The sequence below is a fragment of the Bombus huntii genome, chromosome 9 (genome assembly GCF_024542735.1).
Source record: "Bombus huntii isolate Logan2020A chromosome 9, iyBomHunt1.1, whole genome shotgun sequence".
Lineage (NCBI taxonomy): Eukaryota > Metazoa > Arthropoda > Insecta > Hymenoptera > Apidae > Bombus > Bombus huntii.
In genome coordinates, this window is record NC_066246.1 from 1511276 (window position 1) to 1523231 (window position 11956).

Sequence of the window (11956 nt, forward strand, 5' to 3'; positions counted from 1 at the left end):
TTTACATACTAATTAATTAGGTCCAAGTATGTTAAATTTCTTATTACTCAGTAGTACTTTCCTTTGACTACAAAGGTTTGATATTACTGGAAATAAAATGTAGATACGCTTCGTTGAAAAATATACTTTTTGTAGTCGTTGCAAATGGCCACAATTACCGCTATATTACTGTAATATTCGATTCTTGAAAAAGCAATATTTCAAAACTATAACTTCCAAGTGTAATTCCTATTGGACGCGACATACAACCGGAAAGCTTCAATTGTAACAGCGATGCAGACTATACGCGCTATGCAGACCTAGAGTTCTTCGAAAACGCACGTTCCTTTGCATTTCGTTCCACGAATGGAGAAATCACGGTTCGCTATTCGTATCTATCTTTCTGTCAACCGTTCGTTCTATTAATCTTCGGGGTGGGTTTGCAGACAGCCGTAAAAAGCTGCAAACAGATCAACAAGAATCTCAGTGATATGGGTAAGGAGCTCGAGAGTATCGGTCAGGTTTGCAGCGTGGGCGACTTGCCCGAGAAACTACTCGAAGCTGAAGAAGCTAAAGTCCAAGTAGAGGGTCAACTGTTGGAAAGGGTTGGTTTTTCTCGATCGATCAGCGAATCTTATTTAGTTAGGGGCGGAATGAACGTGCGTAAGATGAACATCGTTTCAAACTATTCGTTTCAGAACGCGCTGCTGCAAGAAACTAGCGAAGAATGGGAGCAGTGCGAGCGAAAGATGAAGGAAGTGAGAACGTGGATCGAGAAAGCGAAACAGAGTCTCGAGTCGCCGCAGAACAAAAAGAAACCATTACGGGATCAACATAGTATAAGGGAAAAAATGCTGAGCGATATCGCGATACAGAAAACGAAAATTGGTATGTCGATGGAGAAACTTCAGGTTCACTTCCGATCTGGGATTGGTGGCGATAGTCGAATCGGCGAAACGGTTGACGAGCTGTTGGCCGAGCTAGATAATCTTAATACCAATGTGAGAGAACAGACTACGGCATTAGAGGCTTGTCTAGCTCAGATTGATCAATACCAACAGGTTAGAATTGCTCAGAGGATTGTTTTTTCTTTTTTTTTTTTTTTTTTTGTTGCTCTAGACTGGAGCTGTATTCTTTTGAAACTTGATTGCTGATCCGGTTTGGAATTTTAGGGAATTAGCTTTACTATTTATCATTTAGGGAATGGGAAATTACTTTATACGTAGGCAATGGAGAAGTTTAATCGGAATATAGGAAGTTTTATCACAGTTTGAAGTAAGTCGAACAGATAGGATCAATGTAAAAAATGAAATAATGGTGGTGAAACGGTTAAAGGGTATAGCAAAGCTTATTTTTCTGACGCGTTACCTTCTTACGTGGATGGTGCTTCGAGGTGCATAGTTGCATTTGTTGCACTATGGAAAATTCGATTGCACTCTGTTCAGATGCATCGGTGTCCTTGTAAAAAAAAAAAAAAAAAAATGTAATTGCATTCTGCAAGCGTATTGCTATAAGAAGAATGTAATTACGTGTATAAAAGGATTGTACAGTCCCATGTTACAAGTGCACTGTTACACCGATGAATGAATTGCATATAATTCCTTCGGATTTATCCTACAGAAAGGTGAAACTTCAAAGAAATACATGTGCTATACCATTGAACTATCTTCAACACTATTCCCCTATCTACAATCATAAAAAAAAAGATTACCTGTATGCGTAGAATCATAGTAGCGGGTTTTCTAGAAATAAAGGGGATCAGCAATCGTTTCAATGACGCCCAAAAGAATACGGCTGACGTCCGTTTGTCGTTCTAGGAGATACAACAGTTGAGGCAACAGATTATGCAGGTGGAGCAGCAACTAAGGACAATACTGAGCCCGACGTATCTGTCCGCCGATAAGGAGAAGGCGTTACAGGAGCAACAGGTAGGTTTGTCTTGATCCCACCTTTTTACCACCTGCACAAGTGCGCTAAAGCAGCAAGTTGATTTTTTGCATCTGCTCGATACCAACTGAAGACCACCACCAGGATAATAATCGCGTACTTTTCGAATCTCTCCCATTGAAACGAGTTGTTTCTTCTTTACTTTTTTTTTTTTTTTATTCGTATATGTATTAAATTCGTGGTCGGGGGTAGTTTTTCATCGGTAAATCACGGACTTCTCTCTGGCATCTGCTCTCGAGACACCATGCCTGTTCTCAAAATATTAATTTCTCAAGTGACTAACAATTAACCGTCGATCGAGCCAACATTAATTCCTTAACCGCGTCAGGGTAAAATAAGATTTTTATTGGCTACGGACATTTGTGAATTCCACATATATTTTCATTTCTATTATTAAAATATAGTTAAATAGATTAACGCGAAGTGGCCAATATAAATTTGTAACATCCATATCAGAATTATACCAATCGGAATTTGGAAACATTTTGATAATCCATTTTGAAGAGACAGAGGTCGACGTACCTTTTTCTGATTATAATTTCAATCAAGGTGTTTCCGTTTAAATTTCTCCATGCCAATATCCTTATTTTCATTTCATACGCATCATTACAATTATTTCTCCTTCCACTCCAAAGCTTTTCTTAAACAATTCACCAATGCTTAACAATATAACATCTGTTAATAACATGAAACATATATAACAATCGCTAAACATCTATTCACATCTTTCTCTTACTTTCTTTAACTCTGTCTCTCTGTCTCTCTCTCTCTCTCTCTTCTTACTACTTCTTCACATCTCTCTCGAAAAAATAAGTTAATCTGTAATAACATCATGCTGATTCCATTATTTCAAAAATTGCGAATTTCTATTGAAAGAAAAATATAATTCACGTGCTCTCGTTGAAATTTTAATACAAATATATTGATCGTTCTTTCGTCAAGATAGCGATTGAACGATCAATATCGAGTTCGTGTATTCGCATGCTTAATCATCGTGGTGGTACATCTGTTACGCGGTATTGGTTGGTATCATGCTCTTGACTAAGGTTTTATCTCACCTGTTCTTTTTGTAACTGAGAGATCAATCGGTCATACATCACTGTTCACGCACGTCTCTGCGTTTATTCGTCTGTTTCTCTACTTTCTATACGTATCTCATGATCCATGTATACATCACCATACTCTTAATGACACACCTATATGTTGTTTCGTGATGGGGTTTACTTGATTTTGCTTGTTTTCTCTTTTCTTTGTATAACGTCACGTGTTTCTATCTTATTTGTACTTTTCTTTTCTCGCCGTCTCTCACTTGTCTATACTATCTATGTATCAATGAGTGTTACAAGAATAACGCAATTCTGAATCTTTTCGAATTGCACCGCACTCTATATATATTACATATATATATACTTATATCCATAGAGTAAATAGAATACGAAGGAAAAATTGTAATAGTCGCACAAAGATATGTAAAAGTCGCATCAGTATGTGTAAAAAAAAAACGAAACGAACGATTGTCTTGCAACGTTTCGTCCACCACACACAGAAATGTCTGTTTCACACACCGTTTCACAGTAGGCTTTTTCGATCGAGTTTCTGTCGTTCACGAAAGTAGCGCTCAGCTGAACTTGTACGTTACGATTCGAATGTATACGCAACGCGAGCGTTCGTCCTGTCGTGTCGAGAAACTCGAACATCGACAACGAACGCGATCTATACGTGAAAAAAAAAGATGTATTACGCAAGAAAATCAAGTGACCTCCAAAACGCGCGCCGAGACTTGTGAGAACATAGCGAACACAAGTCAACGCTTCGAAAGACCAGTCGAACTTACCTCGATAATTTCTCTTATGTTCATTCGTTTCATTTCTCTTTCTTGTTCTTTTTCATTTAACTTCACATTGTGTTCGCTCTTTTTTCTTGTTTAACTTGTCTTTAATCCATCGCATCGGCTATTTGATTTACGAACATTTTGTTTGCTGTACCTTTTCCCGCCTCTCCTATAAAAATACAAAAATCCATCCACCGTTTCACGTCCCACGTCCCGCCTTCTTCGTTTCGTTTCTGACCATCGTTTCTGCTTCGCCATCGTCGTCTTCTGGGGTTCTGCGGCGTCTACACGATTATTAATCGTCTCAATTACTCTCCTTTGTTCTCACCTTTCTTTGGTTTCTCGGATCTCTGTCTCTCTTCTCTTTCGATCGAAATTTTGTTCACGATTTATCGTCCATCTCGCTCGATCGCTCGGCGTGTTGTTGTTTCTTCGTTTGCTCTGCTCGTTCGTATAGATCTGTCGGGAGAAGATCAAGTCGTTGCAGAGCAAAATCCAGGCGCGTACCGAGAGATCGAAGATCCTCGTGCAACGTGGCAAGCCCGATCCAGAACCGTTAGATCCATGACCAGTTTGGTCGTTTAGAGTCGATTGAGATCGTCCAACGTTCTCGCGATTCTACGTGATCACGATTTTGACAGCCATTAGTGTCGTTCCTCGCGTTCTTTTCTCACCCGGTTCAATTCCGCGCACTATATCCGGAGCGAAGGGTACGTCGACACCAAATTGGCGACAGAATCGAAGAGATTCGAATTCTTCGAGCTTCAAAGAATCCTGAAGTCTTCGATCTATCGTGTAAAAACGTCGACGTTCGTCCTCGTCCACGGAATGGAAACCGATCGATTTTTAATACCTCAGGATCTTTTTTAGCGAACTTTATATTATATATATGAATGTATGTATGTATACGTATATTGTCTATATTACATTATATCGAGCAAACTTTTCCTAAAACGTGTTATTCGTTCAGGCATAGAGAGCAGAGTTGCGTTCATATAAAAGAAAAAAAAAAAAGTAACAAAACCAATTACCAGTATACTGTTTTAAAAGAGAGAATAAAGAGCCCTCTTTATCGCCAAGCAATCTTGTATTTCTTCGCGAGCTACACCACCGCTGATCATAACGTTAATCTAGCATACACGCATATAATACTAAAACTCTCCGACAAAAGGGAATTCTAATCTTCCAACAACCCCTTAATCGCGCCCCTGACCACATTATTTAACAGAGAACCACCCCGATCTCCCATTATTTCCATACCGACTTAACATCTTATCTGGTTCACCCCTGCCACAAAAATCAAACAAACAAAAAAATGCAAAACAACACAAAAAAAAAAAAAAAAAATAGAAAAATGTCCCAGAAAAATTGACGTATGTGTATTCCATTGTTGTGCCTTGGCTGTTCCTCCGTGGCGGATAAAGCAGAGCCTGCAGCAAAGGATGGACGATTGGAAGCAACGCGTGAAGATAGTGCTGGATCAAATATACGCCGTGGACCCGTACTATGTACAGAGCAACGAGACAAGGATCGTCAATCAGATCTCGTACGCGGACATCGCCGCAGGTCGGACAAGTCCGAGCTCCAGGGGTTCTAGCCCCTTTAGAAATCCCCGAGACGAGGTTTCTTCGGTGCCCCTTTCGATTCAAGTGCTCAAACCTACCGTGCAACTGTCAAGAACAATGGAAGCCCAGAAGCAACCTGCTATCGAACCAACTGGCGACAATACTCCAGCAAATGCTGCAACAGCGGAGACGAAGATGAAAGAAGAACAGTCAAGACCTGAAGAGCAGAACGAGCAGAAGGAGCCTGAAGTAAGAACCGAGGTTAGAAGACGCGTCTCTAAAGTAGATTCGGTGGACTCTAGATTGAGAAATCAGTCTAGAAGATCTGGTTCTGTGCGAAAGGACGTTCGAGGACCTATAAGGGAATCTCCTGAAAGAAATTCGTCCGCGGAGGCTGACAATGAAATTTCTGGATCAGACGCTTCTAGATCGGTAGTGGAACAGAGGAAGGAACCGTTTGTACTTAAGAATACACTGGCCCCTAAGGTGGAGAGAAGAGGAAGGTCCGCCAGTCCCATTTGGATGCCTGGATCAACTTCCTACGCGGATATTCTTCGTGGAAACAGACAGAATTCTCGCAGCCCTTCGGTGGAGACTGGCAAAGATGCTCACGTAGTTGGTAGAGAAGTCGCAGAGACTGTGGTCGAGGAATCTTCCGTAGAAACTGTTCAGACGGAGAAGATGGAATTCGAGGTGGCCAAAGTGGAAGTAAAGGAAGGGGTAACGGCTGAAAATGCCTTTATGGAACAACCAAGCGAAGACGTAGCAGTGGAGAGCTACCAACAGCAGCCTGCCGAGGTCGTGCACGAAGTTGTACCTGAAGTCGAGTCTCCTGTGAAAACTTCTGAGGAACCGAGCGAAACTCAAACCAGTTGGACGGACGAAAGCATGGACGAGTACGTTTTATTGAATGAGAAAAGTTACGAAAATGTTGCAAGACCGCCAGTTGCAACGCAACAAGTTCCAGAGGTCTACAACTATATTCATCCGGCTATTCCTGAATTGGTTGGTTTCATCGGGTCTCAGATCGCCTATCCAGTAAGTTCCTATGTCTACATGCCAGCTGCACCGCCTCAGCAAATGGCTCTTCCTCATTACACCGAAAGTCAGATGGCCTTCCCATCGGAGCCGTACGTGACACAGCCTAGCTACATCCCTGAACCAGAGATTTATCAGCAAAATCAGTTGCAGAAGCATCCACAAAGGCATCCGCATCAAACCAAATTCAAGATCCCTCCAAAGACTACTCCTGTAGTTGTGCAGAACGTTGAAGAGAAGTGTTTACCTTCAAGAGCTCAACAACCTGTGGATATTGAGCCTGTCGTTCAGTCAAATATTCAAGCTGCTGTGCAACCTGCTGTTCAAGCGGAAGAAGTTTCTGAACCAGAAAAACCAGTAGAACCAGAACAGCCTATGCAGCAGCCTATCGAGCAACCTGCACAACAAGTTTCTACGCCAGTTGCAGAAAGTACACCTATTAAGACGAAAAGTATTACCTCAAGCGAGAGCAAGACATTCTCGTACGCCCAAATTTTATCGCAGGGTCTCAGTTCTAAACCGACATCGACTACAAGTAGTCAATCATCGACAACGGTGACTTTGATCTCAAAACAGGCGAAAGAGCGTTCACGCTCGCCAGTGAACTCGGCGACATCCTCTGTGCACGAGTCGAGTCCTCCTCAGGAAGCTAGACAGACTCGAGAATCGACCGTAGGCAAGTCAGCAAATACGTGGGATATATCGAGGAGAAGGGAGACGAGAAAGACTCACCAGGAGTCGCCAAAGACGAAGATTCCTGAGAAGAGAGCTCGCAGAGGACCAGAGCAGCCAAAGGCTTCAGAAGTATTTCAGAAACCTCAGAAAGAGAAAGTCAGGACCAGTACGGAACAACAGAAACAAGTATTCGAATTCAAAGATGAAATTACCGTGGAAGATTTGACGGGTTCTCCGAAGGTAACTCCGAAGAGTGTCAAGGTTGAGATTAGAAAGGAACAAGTGGACGATGTTAAACCAGAAAAGAGAATAGATGCTGAAGAAACGAAAAAAATGGAAGATCACAAGCAGGATGAAAAGGACGTTCAGGAGGAGAAGGAGGTTGATGTTCAACAGAGGAGCAGGTCTCAGGAGAAGAAACGAAAGGCGAAGAAGAAGAAGCCGGAGAAGGTGGACGACGAGATAGAGAAGGCCCTGAAGGAGATCGAGGATATGGATAAGCATAAAAAGAGGGATAAGTCGAGGGAACAGGCTAAGAAAGATACGGTTCAAGCTACGGTGGAAAAATCCAAAGAAGAAAGTGAAAAGAAGAACGTGAAATCTAATGAAAAGAAGAAACAGGGTAAATCGAAGATGGAGAAGATTAAAGATGAATCGGAGACTGGAGTAAGTCAATCTAACGCGAAAGAACAGGTTAAATCGAAAGACGATGCGAAAGAGAACAAAGAGGAGAAAGATTCTGGGAAAAGGATCGCGAAGGATGACGTTAAAGCTTCTGAAGAGAAAGCAACGAAGGTTGAAAGTCGAAAGAACGAACCTGAGAAGAGATCTGAAGTGAAGATGGATGCGAGTGAAACGAAGAAAGTGGACGCGAAGGAAGAGAAACCGTGTAAAAAGAAGCAAAAGGGTAAGGAACAAGCTGGTACAGCGAAGGACAAATCTAATAAAGATACCAAACCCACGAAGGTTGACGCGGGGTCGGAGCAAATTAAGAAGACAACTGATGAGGATAAAGTAGAGACTCCGAAACAGAAACACGTAAAACCAGATTCAGTTGAAAGTGTTCAAAATTTGGAGCAGATAAAGAAAGAAGACACAAAGGCTACGAAGCCTGTAAAATCAGACAAAACGCCTGAAACTAAAGTTGAACCTAGGAACAAAGTGCAAAGCGAGCCTAAAGAGAAAGAGCCAATGAAAGAACAGGAGAAATCGAAAAAGAATAAGAAACAGAAACAAGGCAACGAACAGGAGACTTCTAAAGTCCAGACACCGAAAAAACAGAGCCAACAGAAAGAAGACAAGAAAGTAGAACAGTCGAAACAAAAGAAATCCGAAGAGAAATCAGAAGTAACAAAAGATGTGAAATTGGGTGAAAAGGAAGAAGTTGAAGCAGAAGTTAACGTAAAAACTCCAAAAGACGATAAAGATAAGAAAGTGGCTGAGAAAGAGAAAGGGAAGGAGGATGATACAAAAGAACAGAAGAAGGAGGATACGGTATCGGAAGTAGAACCGAAAACAGATATTAAAGAAGAACAGAAAATGGTAATTAGCGCGTTGGTTCGCGTAATGGAATCTACGATGGAGATTAGCAAAGGTGATGAGTCGAAACCAGAAACAGTGGTGCAGGAAAATGCAGACGAAAAATCAACGAATAAACGAGAGAAGAAACAGAATAAATCTGGTGAAGAACAAATGGTTCAGACTAAGAATTTGAAGAAAGAATCGAAACCAGATTCTGTACAAAAGGAGGAACCGAAAAAGGTAGTTGAATTGGAAAAACAGACGAAATCGAAGGGAAAGAAATCGAAGAAAGAACCCGATGTTAGTCAGAAGCCTGCGCCTGAAGCGATAAAGATGGCTGAAAAAGAAGAAAAGAAGATCATCGATAAGCAAGTTATCGAAGAGAAATCAATTAAAGGGGAAGAAATTGTCACGGAACAATCGAAAAAGGAATTAAAAACTGAACCTGTCACGCCAAGTAAAGGACAATCTGATAAGAAAAGACGAAAGAAGTCTAAGTCACCGACAAAAGCAAAGAAAGAAGAAGATTCAAAGTCTGCGTTGCCTGTGGAAGAAAAGGAGAAACCTAAAGGAAAAGAAGCAGTAGAAGAAGCTAAATTAGAAGAAAAGAATGGTAAAATCGATAACGATGGCAAACTGATATCTATAGAAGAAACGAGAATTACCGGAGTTGAAGAAAAAATTACTGCGATCCAAGCGGAAAATCAGAAGGAAGAAAATATTGTAACAGAGAAGATTGAAGCACAACCTAATATCGAGAAGAGTATTACTGGAGAAAAACCTACAGAATGCGTCGAAATATTTGTAGACAAAAAGGCGGAAGAAACTGTAAAGAAACCGGAAGAACCTGAGAAAGTTGAAACTAGCGACGTGAAAAAGATAGAAGGAATTCTTCTGCCTGAAGTACCGAAAACCGATAGACCGGAAATCCAAGAAGTTCCAGGAACACCATCAAAGTCCAAGAAAGGGAAATCAAAGGAAAAAGCTGTCACCGAAAATACCACGCCCATTTCCGCGATCGAGCCGAAAGAAGAACCCAAGTCCAGTCAACCAAGCACACCGAAGTCTGACAAGAGAAAGAAGAAGAAACAGGAGAGTAAAGACAAAATCGTGGTCGAACCTCCACAACTAGAACAAACGATAGTCACTGAAAAACCTAGCACAGACACGAAACCAATCGAAGAATCTGAAAAATCAATGGAAACACCATCATTAAAACTCGTAACTCCACTGATAGAGACTCAGAATAAAAAGCAAGGCCACGTTAAAAAACCAATTGAAATCGAGAAAATTTCACTGACAAAGTCTGACGATTCAGAATCTCGCTCGCAAGAACTGATTGAAAATCCAAGTACAGAAGAAGATTCTCTTCTTTCAAAGAACGAGAAAACTGCAAACGTTTCAGCCACTGTTTCACCAACCACAGAATCATCTTCATTGGAGAAAACGGTTACCACGGTGACCAGCAGCGTGCCTGAACCTGTCGAAGCAAAGCCATCGATCGAAAAAATCGTAGAGAACTTAGAAAGTATTCCCTCATCCAAGGTCGTAGGCTCCAAACCCACTGAATTAATCACCCTGCGTCCTGAAACAGTAGAGAGTAGCCTAACAACCACCGAATATGCTAGGGTATCGGATGATTCAGCTGTTGGTATCCCCTGGAAAGCATTAGATACGTTAGCAGACGTTGACAAATCAATTTCCGATTACACGGTATATCTTGACGATCTTGTTAAAGACGATCAGCCGATTCTGTTCGGTAGCGTTCAGGATAGGAGGAGAGGTCGTTCTGGAACTCCGAAATCTGTAGGAAGCGCGAGAGACGAGAGGGAGTTGGATAATTTCGAGAAAGAACAGGACGCGAAAGTTATGCAGGATAAATCTAAGCACGAAGTTGAGGGTAAGAAGGATAGGATGAGGGTTAAGGAGGAAGTTAAGATTGTCGGAGAAGCTGCAAGTGTAGAATCGAAAGATTCAGGTGAGTTAGTGGTAGAGAGTGAAGGTGAAATTGTGCAAGAGAAAGGAAAGATGGGTACGGGACCGGAAGAGTCTTCTTCTGATATTGAACAGGGACAGGGAAAAGGAACGGGTATCATGTCGTTAGAATTGGAATTAGACACTCGTGAAGTAAGTATTCTTCCTACTCATGTAAGACATATGACACCTGGTACAAAATATATTCCCGAAATTGTAACTGCTCCTGTTGACGTTCCTAAGTCTGAAACGGAAAATATTGAAGATAAAATAAGTACGGTTGAAAAGAAGGTAGGAGACGTTGAGCAACGTAAAGTTGATGATTCTAAACCTAGAACGGAAGAAGTTAAAGAAAAAGCAGCTCTACTTGAAGAGAAGATCGTAGACTCTGAAAAACAAGAAGTCTCTATTAAGGATGAAGATTCTAAACCTGAAAAGCCAAAGGTTGAAGATAAATCAGGTCAGATTAAAACAAAAGTTGCAAAGTCTAAAAAACAAGTAGAAGTTACTGTTAAGGATGAAGATTCTAAACCTGAAAAGCAAAAGGTTGAAGATAAACCAAGTCAGATTGAAACACAGGTTGCAGAGTCCAAAAAACAGATAGAAGTTTCTGTCAAAGGTGAAGATCCTAAAACTGAAGAGAAAAAGGTTGAAGATAAACCAAGCCAGATTAAAGCACAAGTTGCAGAGCCTAAAAAACAAGTAGAAGTTTCTGTCAAAGGTGAAGATTCTAAACCTGAAAAGCAAAAGGTTGAAGATGAAACAACTCAGATTAAAACACAAGTTGCAGACTCTAAAAAACAAGTAGAAGTTTCCGTCAAAGGTGAAGATTCTAAACCTGAAAAGCAAAAGGTTGAAGATGAAACAACTCAGATTAAAACACAAGTTGTAGAGTCTAAAGAACAAGTGGAAGTTTCTGTTAAAGGTGAAGATTCTAAACCTAAAAAACAAAAGGTTGAAGATAAACCAAGCCAGATTAAAGCACAAGTTGCAGAGCCTAAAAAACAAGTAGAAGTTTCTGTCAAAGGTGAAGATTCTAAACCTGAAAAGCAAAAGGTTGAAGATGAAACAACTCAGATTAAAACACAAGTTGCAGACTCTAAAAAACAAGTAGAAGTTTCCGTCAAAGGTGAAGATTCTAAACCTGAAAAGCAAAAGGTTGAAGATGAAACAACTCAGATTAAAACACAAGTTGTAGAGTCTAAAGAACAAGTGGAAGTTTCTGTTAAAGGTGAAGATTCTAAACCTAAAAAACAAAAGGTTGAAGATAAACCAAGCCAGATTAAAGCACAAGTTGCAGACTCTAAAAAAGAAGCAGAAGTTTCTGTCAAAGGTGAAGATTCTAAAACTGAAAAGCAAAAGGTTGAAGATGAAACAACTCAGATTAAAACACAAGTTGCAGAGTCTAAAGAACAAATGGAAGTTT

At 40.7% G+C, this 11956-nt stretch overlaps 2 protein-coding genes across 3 annotated transcripts in view; both read left to right on the plus strand.

Annotated features, from left to right (window-relative positions):
* LOC126869164 (muscle-specific protein 300 kDa) overlaps positions 1 to 4836 on the plus strand; it is a 64621-nt gene extending 59785 nt beyond the window's left edge. For both annotated transcript variants that reach the window (XM_050625349.1, XM_050625352.1), the window contains 4 exons: positions 426 to 584; positions 678 to 1040; positions 1797 to 1907; positions 4215 to 4836. In XM_050625349.1, coding sequence (XP_050481306.1) covers positions 426 to 584; positions 678 to 1040; positions 1797 to 1907; positions 4215 to 4325 — 744 coding nt within the window. In that variant the 3' untranslated portion in view covers positions 4326 to 4836. The remainder of the gene's footprint in view (positions 1 to 425; positions 585 to 677; positions 1041 to 1796; positions 1908 to 4214) is intronic.
* Positions 4837 to 5199: 363 nt separating this feature from the next.
* The window catches only part of LOC126869527 (nuclear anchorage protein 1-like), a 46836-nt gene continuing 40079 nt past the window's right edge, over positions 5200 to 11956 (plus strand). Inside the window, exon 1 of the mRNA XM_050626177.1 lies at positions 5200 to 11892. Coding sequence (XP_050482134.1) covers positions 5200 to 11892 — 6693 coding nt within the window. The remainder of the gene's footprint in view (positions 11893 to 11956) is intronic.